The sequence below is a fragment of the Protopterus annectens genome, chromosome 12.part0, assembly GCF_019279795.1.
Source record: "Protopterus annectens isolate FY-2018-M chromosome 12.part0, PAN1.0, whole genome shotgun sequence".
NCBI classification, from domain to species: Eukaryota; Metazoa; Chordata; order Ceratodontiformes; family Protopteridae; genus Protopterus; species Protopterus annectens.
Window position 1 is genome coordinate 1,134,571,358 of NC_056746.1, and position 23,928 is coordinate 1,134,595,285.

General features: G+C 42.7%; 1 protein-coding gene across 7 annotated transcripts in view; it reads right to left on the reverse strand.

Annotated features, from left to right (window-relative positions):
- Positions 1–23,928, reverse strand: part of LOC122817027 (copine-3-like) — a 2,295,182-nt gene that overhangs the window by 1,170,899 nt on the left and 1,100,355 nt on the right. For all 7 annotated transcript variants that reach the window (XM_044090160.1, XM_044090159.1, XM_044090157.1 and 4 more), the window contains one exon: positions 4,298–4,372. In XM_044090160.1, the coding sequence (XP_043946095.1) occupies positions 4,298–4,372 (75 nt within the window). The remainder of the gene's footprint in view (positions 1–4,297; positions 4,373–23,928) is intronic.

Below are 23,928 nucleotides of genomic sequence, written 5' to 3' on the forward strand. Positions count from 1 at the left end.
GAGTATAATGGTAGGTGATAGTGCTTGGAGAAAGTATGTACAGAACTCCAAGTGGCTGCTTCCAAAATATCTTTGGTAGGAACCCCCCTGAGGAAAGCTGCAGAGGTAGTTGTGGCCCTTGTGGAGTGAGATCTGATGCCTGCAGGTACAGTTTTACCATGAAAAGAGTAACAAAAGCGTATGCAGTGGGCTATCCATTTTGAGATTGTCTGTTTGGAAATAGGCTTCCCTTGAGCTCCTGTAGCATAGGACACAAAGAGTTGCTCTGATTTTCTGAAAGGTTTTGTTCTGTCCAAATAATAACGTAGCTGTCTGTGAATGTCCAAGGAATGTAGTAGTCTCTCCCCTTTGTTTTGAGGATTAGGGTAAAAGGTAGGCAAGTGGATAGCCTGATTCAAGGCTACCCTGGATACTACCTTTGGCATAAAGGAAGGATTGGTTCGTAAGGAAACTCTGTCCTGATGCAAGATGATGAAAGGCTGCACAGCCATGAGGGCTTGCAGTTCTGAAACCCTGCGAGCTGAGGTGATAGCCAGAAGGAAGGCTGTTTTCCAGGACAAATATTGCAGTTCTGTTAAAGCAGCTGGCTCAAAAGGAGGCAAGGTCAGTTTTTCTAGAATGAAATTGAGGTCCCAAGCAGGTACTGGTTGTTTCCTGGGGGGTTTTATATTCTTAGCCCCTCTGAGGAACTGTCTTAAGAGGGGGTGAGAGAATAAAGGAGGATCAGTGTTGTATTCTGCATAAATGGCTGAGGCATGGATTTTGATGGAGGAGAATGAAAGTCCACTGCTTAGCATCTCAGCTAGGTACTGTAATATTTGAGGTAAATTCAGTATTCCAGGATTCTGACCCTTTTTCTGATTCCAAGCACAAAACCGTTTCCATTTTGCAGAGTAGGCTTTTCTAGTAGAAGGCCTTCTGGCCTCCAAAATGACATCCTGCACCTCCTTGGAGAGTAGGGTCTGCTGTGAATTTAAGGAATCTTCCATGCGGCTAGATTGAGTGTTTTCAGCTGACTGTGAAGAGTTTTGAAGTTGTGCTGAGTCAGTAGAAGAGGCATTAGAGGCAGGATCCATGGTGGAGAATGCGTCAGGCTCCTCAGGAGTGGGTACCAGTGTTGTCTTGGCCAGTCTGGAGCAATGAGAATCATCTTTGGTCTGTCTGCTCTGGTTCTTAATAGAACTTTGGGCAGCAGAGGAAGAGGTGGAAAGGCATAAACTGTCATTGTTGTCCAACTGAAAGAGAGTGCGTCCACTTTCCAGGCCTGTAGATGAAAGGTCCTTGAGCAGAATTTTATCAATTGGTGATTTCTGTGGGAGGCAAAGAGATCTATGTCTGGCCTTCCCCATGCTTGAATTATTTTTGTAAAATCTTGAGGATGCAACTTCCATTCGTGTGGATCTGTCATGTTTCTGCTTAGGTTGTCTGCCAGCGTGTTTTCCTTGCCTGGTAGGTACTGTGCTTGAAGTTCGATTTGTAGTTCCAGAGCCATGTTCCAGAGAGACATGGCTAGCCTGCATACGAGGTATGAATGGGTTCCTCCCTGTTTGTTTATGTACCACATTACTGTGGTGTTGTCTGTCCTTATCAATAGCTGGCCTGGATGCAGTGGGTCTTTGAAAGCCATAACAGCATTTATTACTGCTAGCATTTCCTTTTGATTGATATGTAGGTGCTTTTCTTTTTGGGACCATTTGCCCTGAATGCACCGATCTGTCATGTGCGCCCCCCAGGCGTAGTCCGAGGCGTCTGTTGTGATGACTTGATTTGCTTGAGGCTTGCAGAATGGGAGACCTGTGTTTCTTTGGCATGCTTGAGCCCACCACAGAAATTCCTTTTGAAGACATGGAATCAGTGGCATCATTGTTTCCAAACTGTGGCTGTGTTGAGACCATAGGTTTTTTAGGTACCATTGAAGTTTCCTCATATGCAGCTTTGCACATGGGATTAGCAGGATACAAGATGCCATGAATCCCAGAGCCTGCAGGATTTTCCTTGCAGTCAGCCTGGTGAAAGTTGCCAGTTTTCTGAAGTAATGAGTTAGCTGCCCTTGTTTCTCTGGCGTGAGGTAGGCCATCCGGGTATTTGTATTCAAGCTGGCACCCAGGAAAATTATTGTGTGAGAGGGTATTAGCCTTGATTTCTTTTTGTTGACTGTGCATCCCAGAGAGTTCAACAACATTATTACAAACGCCAGATGTTTCAGAAGTATGTGCTTGCTGTCCGCTTGGATCAGGCAGTCGTCCAAATATGGGTATATTTGTATCCCTTGAAGTCTGCAGTAGACAATTACTGATGCCAGGCATTTCGTGAACACTCTGGGCGCAGTAGATAAGCCAAAGGGCAATGCAGAGAATTGATAATGGGTTGAACCTGCAAGAAATCTGAGGTATCTTCTGCAATCTTGTCCGATTGGGACATGCAGGTATGCCTCCTTGAGGTCCAATGTTACCAGCCAAGACTCCTTGCCCAGCATGGGAAGAAGCTGCTGTAATGTGAGTATCTTGAATTTTGGCACGAGTAAAAATGTGTTTAGGATGGATAAGTCCAAAATAGGTCTCCAATCTTTGCTCTTCCTTGGTACCAGGAATAGTCTGGAATAAAAACCTTGACCCTGTTCTTGTGCAGGTACCTCTTGAATAGCTTTCATGTCCATGAAATCTGAAATTTGTTTTTGTGCCTCTACCCTTTGATTGTGTGGCAGGTTTGGCATGCCTCTCATTTTTGGAAGGGTGTGAAAGTGGAATCTGTAGCCTCTGTCTATAATGTCCAGGATCCATTTGTCTTTTGTGACAATATGCCAATTTTTCGAAAATAATGCCAGTTTTCCGCCTAAAGGTGCTGCCGTTTGAGCCTTGCTTGGCATGCAAAGGGGAAAGTCATTGGTTCTGCTTTCTGAATGGCTGTGAACTATCCTCACCACCTCTTTGTGTAGGTGCTTGCCATTGTCTGCCTCTAAACGATCCTTGAGATTGCCCTCTACCCCTCGGGCGCCTGTATCTACCTCTTTGGGGTCTGTCCGTGGTTGGAAAGGACCAATTTTTTGAAGGACAATTTCTACTGAAACGTGGAGGTTGTACCTGTAGGAAATCTTTCACTGTTTGCATTGATTTTGCCTTTTCCTCCAGAAGAAGAAGGCCTGAAGACACCTTGAGAGGTGGCAGGCCAGTCTAAACTCTGAGTTTCCCCGCCAAGAGTGGCTTCGGTATCTGTAGTCGTGTGCAAGAGCCTGCGACCTCGGGCACAGAAGACACCGCCAATGAAGTGTCATCGGTAGTCAGGGGCTGTGTAGGCGCCTCGCTGAGAACCGGAGCACCTGTAGTCGGCTTTAGCGTGGTGTCGGTAGAAGTCGTGGACCTCGTATATCGGTCCTTAGCTTTGCGTCTTTTACTCAAAACTGGAGTCGGAGCATCCGACGACATAATGTAATTAAACGTTTTGCCAAAATAGTGTTGGGCAAACTCCGCACTACGCTTAATAGTGCATCTGTTGAATGTAGCACAAAAACGACAGGCCGAGACGTCGTGGTCTGGGCCTAAGCAAGGAATGCAGAGGGAATGAAAATCCTTATGCGGTATTTGCTTCCCACATGAAATGCAATTATTAACTTTGTCTGACATCGGTCTGAGGCAAGAAAAGTTTCCAACGGGTACTTAGCTTTCAAGAAGACTTCGGTTGAAAAATATTCGTAATCTCAGGAGCTGGCCGACCGGCACTTGCGAACTGCTTCTGCTTCGGGCACCGCGTGGCAAGAAAGACTGAAGAAAATGGCGTTGGCTGGTTCTTTTATACCCCTGTCGCACTGACGTCAGTGAAGAAGCGACGACATCTGACGCCAGACCTAGACTTTGGAATTCGCCAACCGAGGACCCGCCTGACGGCAGGAAAACCCATCTGTTATGACTGCAGCTGTATGCACGATGAACATCTGCCTGACGGCAGGATAACCCAAGTGTAATGACTACAGCAGTGTCACACGAACATCAGTAAAACACTTCAGCTGAGTGTCACCCAAAGAATGCGATCAGTACCAAATGAGATCTGAAAACACCTGGGAAATGAGTTATATTGTGGAAGTGAAAAAATGGAGAAGCCTGAAGATGGTGAATCAGTGTCACCTATGGCAATTTAGTCCTTCTGTTTCAAGGGGACAGACTGGATCATGCAAGATCCAAATGCAGTTTTAACACAGTTACTTTTAAGACTTCCCGATCTACAATATATTACCACCACAAACATGACATCACATCATCTTGGCAATCATAAGGTATTTTCAGTGATTAGTGATGTTGCTTACAGTGATCATGCCTTTTCCTGCAGGCTTTCCTTTCTTCAGTTCCAGAGGTCTTGTTAGCTTTTTACTGGACACAATCTAAAATAAAACACAAATTGTTAAAAATGCAAGTGTCACATGGCTCCAGTTTGTCATTAACAGACAATTCTTCCCTGGGTTAGTGATTTAATGAGTACAAAAGAAAATACATGCAATTCCCAGAAAAAACTGCTTTATAACCATACTTTATATAACACTCTGGTGAAAACATAGCCAGTGCAGAAGTAGCACCCTTGTTCATCACACTATTTTTTTTATTCATTTATTTTCCAACTACCAGTTTAATCCAGTTAAAAGTTGAGAATAGACAAACTATCATAGTACTAAATGGGTAAAAAAAACAGAAAAAAGTCAGTATAGGGTGCCAACCCATTATAAGATTAAATACATAGCATGCACACCTACAGACAAAATGCAAGACATTTACCTACAGCACATTTTTAGGAATGTGGGATATAAACACAGCACCTAAAAACACAAGCAGATAACTGGGAATAGGCGTAGCCTCAGAATAGAGAAAGTACAGTGGTGTACACTTACCATAAATGTAGATGTTCGAGTGTATTCACTGTTGCAGTCATCACATTTGGATTATCCCTGCCAGGGTAGCCCTCAGCCAGCCTGAATACCAGAGACTTAGTATTTCTGTGTCGGTTGAGGACTGACATCAGGTCGTCCGTAGTATAAAGTAAGGCAGCCGAAGCCATTACATCGGTTTTGCTTGCCCTAACCTGTCAGGAGCCCCCAAGTAGGAGGCCAGGGTCTGGTACAAGAAACCCCACCAGTGAAAATAAATACCAATATGTCCCTTGATAGGAAAGGAGAACAAACTAGAATGGTAATAAAAGGAGAAAGAGAAGAAAGGGGGATGGAGGGGGGTAAACAGGACTGCAACAGTGAATACACTCGAACATCTACATTTATGGTAAGGGTAAGGGTATACAACTGTGCTATTTTCTTCATGTTTCACTGTTGCAATCATCACATTTGGGTTGATTCCCAAAGCTGAGGAAAAGGGTAGAGGCAGTCAATGAAACTAGGGACTGGCTAGGATGCCCTGCAAGACTGCAGAGGCAAACCCTGCCCTGGATATGGAGAAGAGAGGCAGGTGGTAATGCTTGGTAAAAGTGTGAACAGATGCCCTGGTGGGGACTTCTCTGGGGAAAGCCGCAGAGGTGGAGGCTGCTCTGGTGGAGTGTGTCCTGACCCCCTTGGGAGGACGCTATCCATGCAGTTTGTAGCAGAAATGGAGGCAGTGTGCTACCATATGGATATAGTTTGTTTGGAGATGGCTTTGGCTTCTGCCCCTGTAGCAATGCTAACCAGCGACTGATCAGACTTTATGAAGGATTTAGTCCTGTCTAGTTAGAATCTGAGCATTCTGTGCACATCTAGAGAGTGAAGAATCCTTTCCCTCTTGTCCTGGGGATTAGGAAAAAAGGTGGGCAAACGAATGGACCGGTTGAGAGCCACACTGGATACCACCTTGGTCATGAAGGACGGATTAGTTCTGAGGGATACCCTGTCTGCATGAAAGATGATGAAGGGCTCCACAGCCATGAGTGCTTGCAGCTCAGAGACTCTCCTGGCTGAAGTGATGGCCAGAAGGAATGCCGTCTTCCAGGAGAGAAATTTTAGCTCTGCAAAGGAAGCTGGTTTGAAAGGGGGCAGTGTGAGCTTTTCCAATACAAATTTAAGGTCACAAGCTGGTGTTGGTGCCCTTCTCCGTGGCCTCAAGTTGTTATCCCTCTTAGGAACGGTTTGATCAAAGGGTGTGAGAAAAAGGGGCTGCTCAGTGGAAAATGAGCAGAAATAGCAGAGGCTTGAATTTTTATAGAGGAGAAAGAGGCCACTGTGTAGTAGGTCAGCTAAGTAATCCAGGATGAGAGAGAGGGAATGAGGGAGGGCTGTTCCGTATTGGCTCCCTTAGCCTGGATCCAGGTGCAGAACCTTTTCCATTTATCAGCATAAGACTTACTGGTGCTAGGACGTCTGGCCTCACAGATAACATCCAGAACCTGTTTACTGAGGTTGGCAGATTGGTTTGGGGTTAGGGAATAAGCCAAGCTGCCAAACTGAGTGTCTGCTATTGGGGAGCCAAGAACTCCCCTTCCCTCTGGGTCAGGAGGTTTGCAAACTGAGGAAGATGCCATGGGGGAAGCGAGGACAGGCTGCACAGCAAGGTGTACCAGTGCTGGCGAGGCCAGTCTGAAGCTATAAACGTGGTCCTTGTTTTTTCCTCCCTTATTTTGAGCAGTACCCTGGGGATGAGAGGTAGGGGAGGAAAAGCATAAACTGATAGATTGAACCAGGGGAAGGACAGGGCATCCACTTTCCAAGCCATGCAGTGATGCTCCCTGGTGCAGAATTTCCTGAGCTGATGGTTGGTGTGGGAGGTAAAGAGGTCAACCTTTGGGGTTCCCCATTTCTGAGTTATTAGGGTGAAGGTACTTCTGTTGAGTTGCCACTCATGTGGGCCCAAAAGATTTCTGCTTAATTGGTCTGCCAGAGAGTTGAGAGAGCCTGGTAGGAATTGTGCTAACAGGTGTAGTTGCATGGCAGAGGCTGTGTGCCAAAGGCTTATGGCCAGCCTGCATAGAGAGTAGGAGTGAGTCCCCTCCCTGCTTGTTGATGTGCCACACTACAGTGGTGGTGTCCGTTTTGATCAGGAGAGCCTCTGGAGAGAGAAGGGGCTTGAAAGATATCAAGGCGTGCTGCACAGCCATCATCTCTTTTTGACTGATGTGCAGAGGGATTTCCTGTGGGCTCCATTGGCCCTGTATGCACCTGCTGTCCAGGTGTGCACCCCAAGCAAAGTCTGATGCATCTGTGGTGAGGGTCTGGGTGGTGGGGCTGGGGAGAAAGGCATCCCCTTGTCGTGGAAGCATTCTGTTGCCAAAGAAAATCTTTTCTGAGGCAAGGAATTATAGGTAAAAGAGTTTCCAGGTCTTGAGAGTGTTGGCATCAAAGGCTCTTTAGGTACCACTGATGTTTCCTCATATGCAGTCCAGCATATGGAATGAGTAGTATGCAAGATGCCATGAAACCCACAGCTTGCAGGATCTTCCTTGCAGTTAGCTGGGGCCTGGGAGCTATTGACAGAAATAGGCTGTCAGGGAATTTTGTTTCTCTGGAGTAAGGTATGCCATCTGGAAGCTGTGTCCAGACCACCTCCCAGGAGGATTTTCCTTTGGGTGAGCACCTGTTTGGATTTCTTTTCGTTGACTGTGTACCCTAGGTACGTTAATAGGGTCTTTACAAAGGTCAGGTGCCTGATCAGCTTCTCCTGGCTGTCTGCCTGAATAAGGCAGTTGTCCAAGTATGGGTAAATCTGAATATTTCTTTGTTTACAAAAGGCAATGGCCAGAGCCAGACATTTTGTGAAAACTCGAAGCAGTAGATAAGCCAAAGAGAAGCACAGAGAACTGAAAGTGTTGAGATTCTGCCCTGAACCAGAGATATTTCCTGCACGATTCCCTGACAGGAATGTGGAGGTGGGTCTCTTTCAGAGCTAGGGTGGCTAGCCAAGCATCCTTAGAGAGCATGGGTAGCAGCTGCTGGAGGGTGAGCATTTTGAATTTTGAGACCACCAGGAAGGTGCTTAGAATAGATAGATCAAGGATGGGGTGCAAGGTGCCCTCCTTTCTGGACACCAGAAAAAGTCTGGAGTAGAAACCTTGGCCTCTCTGTTCTGCAGGAACATGCTCTACTGCCCTCATAGAGAGCAGGGCAAGGATTTGCTTTTGAGCTTCTGCCCACTGATTTGGTGGTAGATCTAGGAACCCTTTTGGGGTTGGAAGGGTGTGGAAGGAAAATCTGTCTCCCTGAGACAATGTTCAGAACCCAGTGGTCCTTGGTAATGCTGTCCCAGGTGCTTGAGTGAAAGGAAAGTTTTCCTCTTAGGGGTAAGTGAAGACAGGTAGAGGGATGGGTGGAGGAGATGAGTCATTGTGAGTTTTTGCCATAAGTGGGTGGCTTAGAACTCCCTGGTTTTGAAGTGGAGGTAGTCCACTGCTTAGATCTCTGCATTTCCTGGGGCTGCTGTCTGAAGGGGGGGTCTGCTTCCATGGGGCCTAGGCTGGGCCAGTTTACCGGGAGCAGGAAAGAACCAGTGTTTGGAAGAACAATGTCTGCTGAATCTACGGAGCTGGACCTGCAAGAAATCCTTAACTCTTTGCATAGATTTTGCAATTTCTTCCATCTTTAAGACCTCTTCTGCCTTATTGCTAAATAAGTTATCTTGGTGCAAGGGGGCATCCAACAATTTAAGATTTGACATGATCTGGCAGGGGCTGTTTCTTAAGCCACGCATGCCTTCTAATGACAGATCCAGTGACTGCTGCCCTGCATGAAGCTTCTAGGATGTCAAAACCACAGTGCAAGGTGTGTTTAATTACTTGACTTGCAGAATGCATTAACTCTTATAAATCTTTAGATTCTGCCCAAGCAGGAAAGGAAGACAGTTTTTGTTTAAGGAGTTCAAAGGTATGTTGCTGAAATTTCAACATTTGGAACTGACAATTTAGTGCCCTGATAGAAAGATTACCTGAGGTGTATACTTTTTTACCGCATCTGTCCATTGCTCGGGAATCAAAGTCTGAGGGGGTCGGATTTTTAGTAGAGGTTGCTTTAATTCCTTTTGGCCTTTGAGAAATGACCTCAGGGTCAGCTGTAGGATTTTTAAAAAATATTAGTGGAAGTCAGGAACTCTATAGTACCTGTCTGGTTTTCTGGGAGAGGAAGGGCATCAGGAGTCAAGCTGGATTTGAGGAAAACATCATCCATGACTGGGGGGATGGCCAAAGGTCTGTGTTGTGGAAGATCTAGGAATTCCCTGAGTCTTTTTTTAGACTGAGGGTAGTCCTCACTCTCCCATAGGAGATGCTCCCTTAAGGTATGCAGGGTTTCCCCAAAGGAAAAATCCTCTAGGGGAAGAGGCTGAAGGAATGGAATCCTCTGCATCAGAATCCTCTTAAGTGGAGAGTGGTTGCATGTCTTCATATTCAGATGCATCAGATTCATCTGACTCTTGTGCAGACAAAAACTACAGGGGACAGATCTCTTTTCCTTTTGGAGTGGGTAGCTTGGCTTCTCCTGATCAGCGTGATAAGGTCTTCCGCCATTTTAAGCATTTGAGACTGAGGAAAGGTAGCAGGCACCTGAGAGTGGGTCGTCTGTTTCTTGGGTGTGGCTCGTACCCAGGACCTAAGAAACGCAATAGTTTTAGAAAGAACGGTAGCCACGAAAGACGACGCTGGTTTGTGTCGAGATTCGGTAGAGCGAAGAACTTCCTTGGAAACCTGTGCCTATTCAGCAGCTCCAGACCCATCCAAGGTTGAGATGTCCGCAGGATCCTTAATCGAAAGAGTTTTGCGGCATACCAGACTACGAAAGGGTTTCAGTAGAGGCCTGCGAATCAACAGAAGCAGTGAAAGCGCCTCACTGAGGACCAGAGAACTGATGACTAGCTTAACGGAAGTGTCGTCGGTAGGTTTGGAACTGTGCAGTCTGTCTCTGTGTTTATCATTACGTTTTTTCAGAAGATCTGCTGTCGGATGGCTTACCGAAGCCATATCGAAATTTGAGAACTGTAAGCGAAAATATCTGGCTATAATAAGGGCCTGACGATGGATAGTTCTGGCGTTGAACAAAGCACAGAAGCAATAATGAAGGACGTTGTGGTCTAGACCTAAACAAGTGACGCAGTAAGAGTGGAAGTCTCAGTGAGGTATTTGTTTTCCACAGGTGAGACAATTATTAACTTTCTGACATCGGTTAGTGCAAGAAAAAAGGATCCCCAATGGGGTACTTAGCTTTAGAAGACTTCAACTTCAATTCGGTATACGAAACTCAGGTAGCGGCCGACTGGCACTCGTGCAAACTGCTTCTGCTAGAAAGACTGGTTTAATGGTGTCGGCTGCCTTACTTTATACTACTGACAACCTGACATCAGTCATCAAGCGACAGCCACCAACGCAGAAATACTAAGTCTCTGGTATTCGGGCCAGCCGAGGGCTACCCTAACAGGGATAACCCAAATGTGATGCCTGCAACAGTGAAACACGAAGATCATCATCTAAGACGAGAACCAAAACAGAAAACCAAATGCTGTGAGGTAGCAACACTAACCTTTAAGCTACCGGGCTGCCCTACTAAAGTTTTTTTTTTTTTTTCTCATTACAGAAATATCAACAAAAACTATGTAAAGTCACAACAGTGAAATTCAGGAAGTTATGGTTGCTGGCATCAACCTAGTTTAATCTTTAAAACCCAAATTCACTTGCCAGCTTACAAAATATTTGGTCTGCTACAAAATTATTAATTTTTTGGTACGGATGTCAATTGGCACAGAGGAAGACAACTTACTCTCTAATCTCTCATTATACCAAGACAAAAAAAATGAGAAAAACAAAAGTAAAGGCAAAAAATATAACCTACCTGAAATGCTGAAGACAGCCACCAAGAAAATTGCAAGGATTCAGTCTTGAAAGTAAAGTGAACTTGATCATTCAAGCACTGACAGAAATGCAAAGCTGACACAGAGGGTTAAGGCTATGAGCTGTATTTTGTGTGCTAAACTGTTCAATTCCCTCATCCTTCTTTTGCCTACAGTAAGGCCTTGAGAAACTTAACCAGGCAATGCTCTCAGGCTGCCAGTGAAAAGGGACTGTGTTGTTCAGTGGGCCTACCTGGTTAATAAAAGGGTATTATGCCAGCAGAACAATGAAGAGTAGAAGAAAGTACAGTTGTGTACACTTACCATAAATGTAGATGTTCGAGTGTATTCACTGTTGCAGTCATTACATTTGGGTAATCTGCTGGCAGGTTGCCCTCAGTCGGCCTGATTAACAAAGTCTTGGGTCCTGCGTCGGTTGCTGTCCCTTCTTCCATGACGTCAGGTCGTCAGGGGTATAAAACATACAGCCGACGCAATTACATCAGTTTTTCTTGCCCTAGATGTCAAGTGCCCTCCAAATGGGGAGCAAATAAAATTAAAAACACATAAAATATACCTCCAATCCCAAAAGTAAATACAACGAAAGGGCGTTTAAAGCATAGTAAAAGAAAGTAGAGGTATAGCCAGATAAAAATAGGGGGCTGGAGGGACGGTAACCAGGACTACAACAGTGAATACACTCGAACATCTACACTTATGGTAAATGCACACAACTGTACTATGTTCTTCGTGTTTCACTGTTGCAGTCATTACATTTGGGTAGATTCCCAAAGCAATGGTTGGGTGGAGGGAATTATACAGCATTAGGACAAGCTATAAGGCCCTGCAGGACAGCAGTGGCAAAGCCAGCTCTGGATTTAGAGAAAAGTGGTAAATGGTAATGTTTGGTGAACGTATGAACTGAGCTCCAGGTAGCAGCTTCTAGAATGTCCCTGGTAGGAACACCTCTGAGAAAGGCTGTTGAAATAGATGCAGCCCTGGTGGAATGGGATTTGATCCCCTGGGGGATAATTTTTCCATGGTGCATATAGCAGAAACGAATACAATGGCTTACCCATTTAGAAATGGTTTGCTTTGAAATAGCCTTTCATTCTGCCCCTGTAGCAAATGCCACCAGCAGTTTTTCTTTGCGATTTTGTCCTATTTAAGTAAAATCTAAGTTGTCTGTGTACGTCCAATGAATGCAGAATCCACTCCTTGTTCTGTGGATTGGGAAAGAAAGTTGCCAAATGAATTGTCTGATTAAAAGCCACACTGGATACCACCTTAGGCATGAAGGGTGGATTGGTCCTGAGAGATGCCCTGTCCGCATGGAAAATGATGAGAGACTCCACTGCCATAAGAGCCTGTAATTCAGAAATCCTTCTAGCTGAAGTGACTGCTAAAAGGAAAGCTGCTTTCCAGGAGAGAAATTTTAAGTCCACAGTAGCAGCTGGCTCGAAAGGAGGGAGAGTGAGCTTCTCCAATACAAAACAGAGGTCCCAGGCAGGGGGCTGGAGCTCTCCTGGATGGTCTTAAGTTTTTGGCCCCTCTGAGATACTGCTTTAGAAGAGGATGAGAGAAGAGGGGAGGTTCTGTGTTGTAATGAGCTGAAATGGCTGAGGCATGGATTTTTATGGAAAAGGACAGGCCCTTGTGAAGCATCACAGTTCTGTATTGCAAAATCTGAGGAATGTTGGGCACTGTTGTGCTTATCCCTTGAGAATGATTCCAAGCACATAATCTTTTCCATTTGTCAGCATAAGATTTTCTAGTACTAGGTTTTCTCGCCTCCACAATGACATCAATCACAGGTTTGCTGAGGGATGCTAAGGGTGAATTTAGGTGATTAGCTACGCTGCAAGATTCAAAGTTTGGAGCCGAGTGTGCAGAATTTGGTTGTTCTGCTGAGACAGTAAATAAGGTGTCTGAGGCAGGTGCCATGGTGGAAGGTATAAACGCATACGGGTACCAGTGTTGGCGAGGCCAGTCTGGAGCAATCAAAATCATTTTTGGTTTGTGCTGTTTGACTTTTAGTAGAACTTTGGAGAGCAGAGGCAGAGGGGGAAAGGCATATACTGATAGGTTATTCCAGCTGAAGGATAGAGCATCCACTTTCCAGGCTTTTTTGTGATGAGTTCTTGTGCAAAATTTGTCCAACTGATAGTTCTGAGGTGAGGCAAAATGATCTATGTCTGGACTCCCCCCCATTTGTGTCTCAACATGTTGAAAATCCGTGGTTCCAGTTTCCATTCGTGTGGGTCCATGAGATTTCTGCTTAGTTCGTCTTCCAGAGTGTTCAGCTTTCCTGGCAGGAATTGAGCTTGTAGTTGTACTTGATAGATCAAGGCCGTGTTCCATAATGCCATGGCTAGTCTGCATAGAGGTAGGAGTGTGTACTCCCCTGCTTGTTTATGTACCACATAACCGTAGTGTTGTCTGTCTTTATCATTAATTCTCCTGGATGAAGGTAGTCCTTGAAGGCTGTCAATGCATTCTGTACAGCTAGCATTTCTTTTTGATTGATATGAAGGTGCATTTGATTTGGGCTCTGTTTGCCCTGAATGTACTTCCCTGCCAGATGTGCCCCCCAAGTATAGACTGATGCATCTGTAGTTATGCTTTTGGCAGCAGGGGGTGGTGTGAATGCCAGTCCCTTGTTTTGGTGGCAGGCCTTTGCCCACCATAGGAACTCTAGTTGCAGGCAAGGTATGATAGGGATCATTGTTTCCAGGCTGTGACAATGCTGACTCCATAGACTTTTTAAGTATCACTGAAGTTTCCTCATACGCAGTCTTGCATATAGAATTAGAAGAATGCAGGAGGCCATGAACCCCAAGGCTTGCAGTATGTGCCTTGCAGACAGCAGGGTTTTTGTGGCCACCTGTTTGAAGTAAGTCACCAAATGAATTTGCTTCTCTGGCGTAAGGAAAGCCATCTGGGCAGTTGTATTCAAGCTAGCACTCAGGAATGAATTTTTTTGAGATGGTACCAGTTGTGATTTCTTTTCATTTATAGTGTACCCTAGATAAGTTAGAACCCTTTTTACAAATGCCAGTTGTTTTAGAAGAATGTCCTTGTTTTCTGCCTGAATTAGACAATCGGCCAGGTATGGATATATTTGAATATTTCTTTGCCTGCAAAAATGCAATTACTGGAGCCAGGCACTTTGTAAAGACCCTGGACGCAGTAGATGAGCCAAAGGGCAGTGCAGAGACTTGGTAATGCAAGTAGCCCGCTTTGAAGTGGAGGTATCTTCTGCAAGATTCCGATTGGGATATGCAGGTAAGCCTCCTTTAAATCTAGAGTTGCCAACCAGGCATCTGTGCCTAGCATAGGAAGTAACTGGTGAAGTGTCAGCATCTTGAATTTTGGGATGTCCAGAAAGGTGTTTATAGAACAGATAAATCCAGAATTGGATGCCATGATTTGTCTTTTCTGGGTACCAGGAAAAGTATTGAATAGAAACCTTGCCCCTTTTCCTCTTCTGGTACTAGTTGAATGGCCCCCACGTTCATGAGGGAAAGTACTTGTTTCTGGGCCTCTACCCACTGATTTGGAGGCAGGTCTGGCCATCCGTTTGGAATTGGCAACGTGTGGAAATGAAATCTGTATCCCTGGGATACTATATTTAAAACCCATTTGTCCTGGGTTATAAGTTGCCAGTTTTTTGCATGTAGAGCCAGCTTTCCCCCCAAAGGGGCAGCTAAGAGATAAGTGCTTTTTTAAGTCTAAAGGGAAGTCATTGAGACTGCTTACCACAGGGAGGTGTGCTGTTGTTTCCAGATTTGGAAGAGGAAGCACCCCATTGTTTTGTTTGAAAGTCCCTTGCGACTGAAACCTGGTGCCTTTGGAATGTCTGGATTTGACTTGAGTGGCTCTCGAAGGAACTGGAAAGGATCAACTCTTAGTAGGCCAGTGTCTACTAAATCTTGGAGGTTGTACTTGTAAGAAATCTTTCACATTTTGCATTGATTTAGCTTTATCTTCCATCTTTTTTTAGAACTTCTTCAGTCTTATTACCAAAGAGACAGTCCTGTTGTAAAGGAGCATCTAACAATTTTCCTTTAACATGATCAGGCAGATTTTGCTCTTTGAGCCAAGCACGCCTTCTTAGCAGAGACCCAGTTACAGCAGCCCTGCAAGAGGCCTCCAAAGAATCAAAACCAGATTGCAAATTATGCTTTCCAACTTGTTCAGCTGAATGTAATAAATACTGTAAATCTATTTTCCACACAGTCAGAAATCAACATCATTTTCTGTTTAAGCAGTCCCATGATATGCTGATATTTTAGCATATGAAATTGACAGTTTAAAGCTCTGATTGCCAAGGTTGCAGAAGTGTAAACCTTCTTACCCCATCTATCCAGCGCCCTGGAATCTCTATCAGAAGGGGTAGGATTTTTAGCAGTAGAAGCCTTAATGCCCTTGGGACCCTGAGAAATAGTTTCAGGATCTGCAACAGGATTTTTGAACAGGAATTTGTGGGAGTCAGGAACCCTGCAGTATCTATCTGGCTTACAAGGATCCGGAGGCAGAGAATCAGGAGCCATACTAGATTCTGAAAAAACATCAACAACAATGTCCAGAACAGGAGGTATAGCCCAAAGGCCTATGCTGAGGAAGAAGAAAATCCCCAAGTCTCTTTTTAGATTCAGAAAAATCCTGACTTTCCCAGAAGAAATGTTCCCTTAAGGTATGCAAAGTTTCCCCAAAAGAAAAATCCTCAGGGGGAGAAGCAAAAGGAATGGAATCTTCTGCATCAGAGTCCTAAGTAGGTATAGACAATTCCTGGTCATCAGAAAAGTCAGAAGAAATAGAATTATGTTCAGAAGATTCATAATCAATGTCTTGCCTAGGCCTCTTAGAAGGGGGGGGGGGTGGCTACCCCTGATCAGAGTAATTAAATCTTCAGCCATTTTGATCATTTGTTTTTTAGGCATAGGGGTCTGCACATGTGGCCCAGGTGTCGTTTTTTTAGGCATAGGTCAAGATTTTGGCCTTAGTTTTAAAGATGGCGTCTGTCTAATATACAAATCTGTAGGCCTGAAAACACCCTCAGAAGCCGGTGCCTGCACAGCGGTTCCGGACCCATCCAAGGTAGAGACATCCGCGGGTTCCATAATTGAAGCATCTCGTGGCATACCAGACTCCGAATGGGTCTCAGTAGAGGCCTGCGAATCAGAAGTACCAGCGAACTGGTGACTGGCTTCGGAGAAGCGTAGACGGCAGTTTTGGACCTCAACGGCCTGTCTCTTTTTCTTTGCATTTTTTAGGTATTCCGGTAGTTGGATTGCTAACCGACATTTCTGGATAATTAAAGTGTGAGCCAAAATATTTAATAGCAAAAATGTACCGTTTGATAGTGCGTTGATTAAATAAAGCACAAAACCGACAGCAAGGTACACTGTGGTCAGGGCCTAGGCAAGGAATACAGTACAAATGAAAATCCTTATGAGGTATTTGCTTCCAAGTAATACAATTAACTTTTACTGACATCGGTAAGGAGCAAGAAAGTTTTCCCAACGAGGTACTTAGCTTTTTAGTTGAAGACTTCGGATCTGAAACTTGAAAACGACAATTTCAGGAGTCGGCTGACAGGCACTTGCGAACCGTTTCTGCTTCGGGCACCGCACAGCAAGAAAGACTGATGTAATAGCATCAGCTGCATGTTTTATATCCCTGACGACCTGACATGGAAGAAGGGACAGCAACCGATCAGGACCCAAGACTTTGTTAATCAAGCCGATTGAGGGCAACCTGCCAGCAGATTACCCAAATGTAATGACTGCAACAGTGAAACACAAAGAACATCTACTTCCCCTTTTCAGGTGGCAAGAATGTTTTTAGTGCCAAAGAAAGAAAATGCTTAGAAATCAGCTATGGATCTTTCTTTATTTCCTATACCTAATTGTAATACTCCCCAAATTCAAAATAATGTCACTTCACGACCTGCAACTTCTTCCTCAATCAAGTTTCCCGGTAGCACTACACTTAAAAGATGCTTATCATCATATCACTATTCATTCAGACTTCAGGCATTTTTTTCAGATTTTGTTTTTCTGGATCACATGATCAGTTCTGTGCCTTACCCTTTTGGACTACCCACTGCACCAACAGTGTTCACAAAGTATCTAGCTCCAGTTACAGCACATTGAAGGCTATAGTGTATCCACATTTTTCCAAGTTTAGATGACTTGCTTTTCTTTACAAAGTGTCAGGAAATGTTTCTTCTGGGTTAGAGATCCATTACACAAGCTGGGATTCCAAGAGAACACAATCTTTCTCAACTCCTTCTCACAGGATTGAGCTTCCTGAATATCATTGAGACCCCCACAGTTCAGAGGTTTTCTTCCACAGGAAGAAAACAGATCTATATCTAGATACATTTTTCTGTTTTTCCACTCGAGTTTCAGTCACTGCAAAGGAACATCTCAGGATTTTGGGTCTTATGGCTTCTATGATCCTCTTGATACCCCTGACAAGACACCACGAGAAAGATATAGTGGTATCTAAACCCTCTCTGGTTCCAGCATCAACACCCAATTGTCTTTTCAGATCCAAGTGATGGGGTTTGTCAGATGACACATCACTTATTGGAAACAGATATCCCTAAATCTGGGTCTCTCCTTCTCCCTCCCTATTTCAAAGCAGTCATCACAGACATCTCAGACTTTGCCTGGGGAGCAGTTTCAGGAGGGATAAAAGTGCAAGGTGTGTGGGACACCAAGGACAGAAGAAAGCACACAAATATAAAACATATGCTTGCCCTGGTTAAGACGCTCAACTCTGAATCATCTTTGGTCCACAGAACCTATTCAAGTAATTAAGAATAATACCACAGTCATGTGTAACATCAACAAGCAGTGGGGGACCACGGTGTACCCCCTCCTCAGACTAGCCTTGTTAGCTTGCGCTATACCTTCAATCTCACTTTGCAGGCATCATACATTCTGTCAAAGCAAAACTGTGCAACAGTCAAGCAGAGCAGATAAGGACAGACCTTCACAAATGGAAACAAGATCAGGGGATCTTCCAAAATTTGAGCCATCTGTGGGGAGTTACTCAAGTAGACCATTTTACCTCCTCTCTGAGCTATGTGTGGGCAAGATTCTGCTCCAGAACTCCATGCAAGAAGGCGTGGAAGACAAATGCTCTTTTCTTTTCCTTGGACAAGAAAGTTCCTGTACGCCTTTCCACTAATATCCAAGTACTTCTGTAGATTCAAATTCCCCAAGATCACTATGGTGACTACCTACCTTCAGGCAATGTTGGTTCTCCCATCCTTTGGAAATGGTCAGGGACAATAGACATAAGTTTCCTCACTGGCTGAAATTACTCGCACATGAACAGGGGTGTTTGATATACCCTAAAACCAACCAACTTCAATTGACTGACTGGATGACAGGGTCTTACTTTCTTTTAGGCACTTGTTTACTGAAGATACGTAGAAAATACTTATGGAGGCAGGAAAGCCCGTTACTCAATAATCATACATTAGCAAATGGAAAAGGTTTTCTAGTTGGTTCCAACAACATAACCCAGTCCCCATTCAGGGCTAGTTGTTCTCTTTTGCAATACTTGTGTAAGTTACTATCCTACAGCCTTTCTTTCTCCTCTATCAAGGTTCATTTTAAAGGCCATTTCAGCATGTCTTCCTCTAGATCAGACCTGTCCAACCTGTGGCCCGTGGGCCGCATGCAGCCCTCAGGGCTCTTCCATGCAGCCCCTGACCTCTAACTGCAACATCGATATACGCATGCCCCAAAATACTTTTTTTGTTTTGTGTTTTTCACGTCCGTGACCTATAACTCTGTTGGTATGCAAATGCACCTAAGCACCATTCTAGTTTTGATTTCTTTGTGCTAAAGAAGGATCTGTGTGTTCCCGCCATTATTTCGTGCCAAAGAATCAATGTGTGTGGGTTCTCGCTGAAGAGGGACTCGTGTATGGATATGCCGTCATTGCCTTTGAAAGGGAAAATATTTTCCTGTGTTCATAGGTAAGTACAGAGGGAGTGAATGAGTGAGTACATGCATGAAGGCAGAATGTTTGTGCATGTGAAAGTAGAAGAGTGTGTGTATGTGTGCATGACAGAGACACAGAGAGAAACACATGCAAAAAGAGGCTAATGGCGATCAATCTACCTACTGAACACAAATAAGTTAGCTCACAAATATATCGTACATTAAAAGTACACTTTCATTAAATTGTGGCTTTCCTGACAGAGAGTGTTGTATTGAATATGAATCATACCTCTCAACTGTATGGATTTTCGCTTCATCTTCCAATTTGTGTCTTTTGCTTAGGAGATAAAATTGGTCATCCAAGGTAATGCAGTTCCAGGGAGTAAGAATGAGACAGCAGCCTAGGGTTAATGGGTCAGTAGTGGATTGACTTTGTGGGACTGTAGCATATAAAGTTGAATTGTTTTTTCTGACAAACAAAAAAATACCCAGTACTGTTTTGTCATTGATGGGTTCTAAGCAGTGGCAGATTGGACAACAATAAGTATAGCTTTGGTGGATCATCAATACTGGCAAATCAGGTGGGCACAATGTCATTTTTTAAATGTTGCGGGTTTTAGTGTGTGTGTGTGTGTGTGTGTGTGTGTGTGTGTTGGGAGGGCTGCAACAGTAGACGATTATTAAAGACAGAGACTTACAGACTGTGGAATGTTTCTTTGTTACAAAACCTGATACTTGGGTACTAGGCATGCTAAAAGTAGATTTTTTTAAGACATTGCTTCTTGCCATTTGCAGTGGATGGATATTTATATTTAATGGACAATGCTAGCAGTATGAGTGTGGTCCTGCAGGGATCTGGAGGATGCCAATTCTACCACTGCCAATGTCTTGTAAAGTGACCTGGAAATGGATATTGGGATGTTACTGAAAAAATACAGTAAGTGGGCTTAGAAATATAGTTTAATTAAACAAAGTGCACTTGCAATTTGCAGGCCATAATTTAATTTATTTCAGGTAGTCCAGATCCTGGTAGATTGTATCCCATTAGACTTAATTAGGGAGAGCTATCATTCCTGGGAAATAAGCAGCCCTAGATTCAGTGAAAGCTCTGTGGTTGTTTGCAGGTAGGAAGTTGCAGGATGTGGATGCAATGTGTTTTATTTATTATTTTTAATGCATTTGTCATTTCAAAGTATGGTTTTCTTTGCTGGAAAAGAAGGCAGGATTGAATGTGCCATATAATGCTTAACTGACAATGATGGGACAGAAAGATTATAAGTGATGTATAATGTTTGTAGCTACAGTTGTTTCAATGGTATCTGTGATGCATAACTATTTTTGGGCCTGTGTCCCACTTTCATCTTTCTCTTTCTACAGATTTCTTGCTCTAAGGTTGAGAGGTAGATTTCCATGCTAAATCTAAAGGTTGTATTTACCTTGGAAGACTTTTCAGCATAAATACGAGAAACAGAGCCTTTTTAATATCTTTGCTTATTTCCAATATAAACAGCCATGTAACCTTGCAAATAACCTTCTTATTAAGCTACTTTGATTCTTCTGGAAATGACAAGTATGCTTCATTGGTTCGGACATAAGCATATAGTGCTACTGTCACTCTGTGAATAACTTCTGCACAAATTAAAATCTGTCTGACTGTCAAATGGTTTTAGATTGGAGGGAAGTTATATGTTTACGCCAGTATGTAGTATGATCTTAGAGGGTTTATGGATTTCTTATCGATTTACTTTTTGCTGAGCAGTTGCTTGCTAATTTATTGATGGTCCTATTAGTGGTGGGAAATTGGATGGATGAGTCCACCTCTAGTATGATTTTTTTTCAGATATTTTTACTTTCAGACAATTTCATTCAGTGAATGTGTGCCATGTGATTACTAAGGTTGCGTATTTTAGAAGTAGAGGCTCCTTTTGTTTTTGTGAGTGTGAAAAAGAGAGGAGACTTAATATGTATACTGAATATAATTTTGTAAATGGAATTCTTAGTTAAATAGGTCCCTCTTCTTGGACAAGTAGACTTGAGTAACCAATATTAGATCTTAGCCATTCAGCTAGGAAAGTTTAGTATGTGAATTTTCCATCCAGTTTGATAAAGGCTATGCTACTTACTCAAGGAGTACATTTATGGCTATCCATCCAGTTGTCGTGTTGCTGAACTACATTGTTTGATAATGATAGGAGCTTTTAACAGAAGTTGAAGTTTTTGTATCAAGAACCTGTCCACAAAGAGCGGCCTGTTTATGTTGCAGTGAAGGCCGTGGTCTTTGTAGTGAGCGTTTCAAGTAGAACCAGTATTTCTGAGGTGGAGGAAGTCTCTTATGGCAGGATCTTTCTTAACCTGGAAAGCAAGCCAATGATGAAATTTATAGGGGCCAGTGAAAGACAAAGGAAAGCAAGAAGCTTTTTAGTCTGTTTGGATAACTAAGTGAACTTAGTCCTTTGACCTTTTTTGTCAGAAATGGTTGTAGTCTTTCTTTTAGCAGGGTGTTTTGCTGAAGCACATGCCAAGAGGGGCTTTGCACTCAGTAATGGCTCTTATAAAGGAAGAATACAGGGATGTTATGACCACTTTGTCCCTGAATGAGATACTCTTACTAATGAGGTGGGCCATGTAAAAAGCTTTCCGTACAACGGAGTCAACATGGTGGTCAAAAGTCAGGTTTCTATCAACCTGGGTGCCTAAGCACCTCATGACTGATTATGTGCTTACATTGTTATTAATGTGATAATTTGTGGGGACATCACTCTCCCCAAAGGGGATGATGTATTTTTGGCATTTAGCTTGAGGCTATGTTTCTGGCACCAGTCATTTGTTTCGATGAGACCCTCTTGTAGCTTATTTAGAATTGGTTTATTAATTTAGTAATGTGAATTCTTTACTTTATTGCAAATTTGTTGGCTTATTTTTGTGGATTATAGTATTGTAGGACTGCTAATGTTGATATTTTATGTAGCTAGACTGCTGGAGTGGTTTTCCCAGTGAGAAATGCTAGTGCTGTAGTGAAAAAAAAAAAAATATATATATATATATATATATATATATATATATATATATATATATATATTAACTAAGATGTTAAAGTTAACTGTTAGATTAGAAAATTCAAATTCGAATTTTAAGGCAAATATTAGTCATTTATTACATTTATTCATTGTTCAAATGCACCTACAGTACAGCCAGGAGGTCGACTTTGGTCGCCCATGGTAGTGAAAGAGTTAACTATACGATATATTTTATATGCGGCCCCAAAACAATTTCTGTTCACTCAATGCGGCCCGGGCAAAAGGTTGGACACCCCTGTTCTAGATGTTTCTCTTTTAACACATTCTGAAGTCAAAATGTTTTTGAAAGGGGTTTTGCAAAACAGGTCTCCAAGAAAAATTGTAGTTCCGCCTTGGAATCTCAGTTTTGTGTTAAAGAAGCTAACACTTCCTCCACTTGAACCAGCTAATGTGGCTGACTTGAGGTTCTCAACATGGAAACAGTTTACTGACTGCTCTGACCCCTGCAAGAAGGGTGTCTGAGCACAAGCTCTTATGGTGAGTCAACCATATCTCATTTTCCACAATGACAGGTTTCTTTGAAATATAATTCAGCTCAAGTACTATCTTGGCAGAACTAAACATTTCATACCTTTGGATCAATTGTTCAGTTCTTGTGAAAGTCAAAAGATGAGACAACCTGTGTTAAAAACAAAAGATATGTACTACTCACCATAACTATACATCTCTGTTGAATTTTTTCATCCTTTCTCAACTAAAGGGGTCTCAGATACGACTTCAGCCATTTCTAAAGACTTGGCTCCATAGCTTGAGCTCCTCCTCCCCTTACCCATAATCTTCTTCGATAACAGCATTACTTCACATACAGAAAAAACAGTGCAAAAACAAACTAGATGATAAAAAAATCGGCATAAAATTAACCAGACTTTAATCGCCAATAACTCAGTAAGCGCTTTTGTCTCTTACAATAACGAGTCTTCTTCAGACTGAATTAACACTGCTAAAATCTCTCTTAAATACTCAATGCACTAATTAATCAATATCACATGACTAACGGGCTCAATGTTTTTAACCCCATTCTCTTCAAATATGCTACAAAAATCTTCCCAGCTTTTCAGCCCTGGTGAGTAGCATGCATTTAATTTGACTTGCCACAAACATTCCAACTAACTTAACTCATCTTCTGCATTAAACATAGTATCATACCCCTTAACTTCATCTAATACTAAAAATTTAGAATCCACAGCACAATTATTGGTTTTATAATGCTTCCCCAAAGCATTATTTTATCTCCCATTTCTACTGCTCGCTTATGTTCATACATGCTCTTATTTAGTTCTCTGATTATACGTCCAGTATAGAATGAATTGCATGATCTGCATATTACTAAATAAACTACGTACTTGGATTTTAAAGTATAGCATCCTCTTATACATAATTGTTGATGCACACCTTCTATGACACCTTCATACACACACTCACATAAATTGCATGCTAAACAGCTAAAAATCCCTCTTGATACCTAACGGCTCATTTGCATTTAATTTATTTTGAAAATAATTTTTAAAACTTTTTCAGTGAATGTATCCTTTACTAAGGCCATCGGGTAACCTCTACTAATAAACTTGTTACATAAATTAGTACTCAAACAAAATCTTCCTGCTTTGCAGTCAATTTATTGACTCTCATTAACTATATTAACTATATTAACCACTTAACTATATTTTCTTTTGTTTTCCACATTCTTTTTGCTTATCTTAGTGTATAACTTCCAATTTTCTTTAAAAATTGTCACATCCAAATATACAATACTAAGCAAATCGCAAACAAACTATAAATATTAACTAATTCTATTGATACAGCTTTAGAACACAATTCAAGGAATCAACTCCCCTTTTCCACACCAAAAAAACTCTAATAAAACGCTTGTATACGATGTTTGACAAATCTGTCTGCTAGTACATTTGCTTTCTCCCAACCATTCATAAAAAGGTTTGCATAGCTGGGCGCCACTGAGGCACCCATTGCTACTCCATTTATTTAGTGATAAATATCACTTTTGAATTTAAATAAACTGTAACTGAGGATCACATCCTGCAACTCTATCAGCAACCCAACTGTGTTCTGAGAGAAAAGCTTTACATTCAACTCAACCATGACCATTTCCATTCCCTC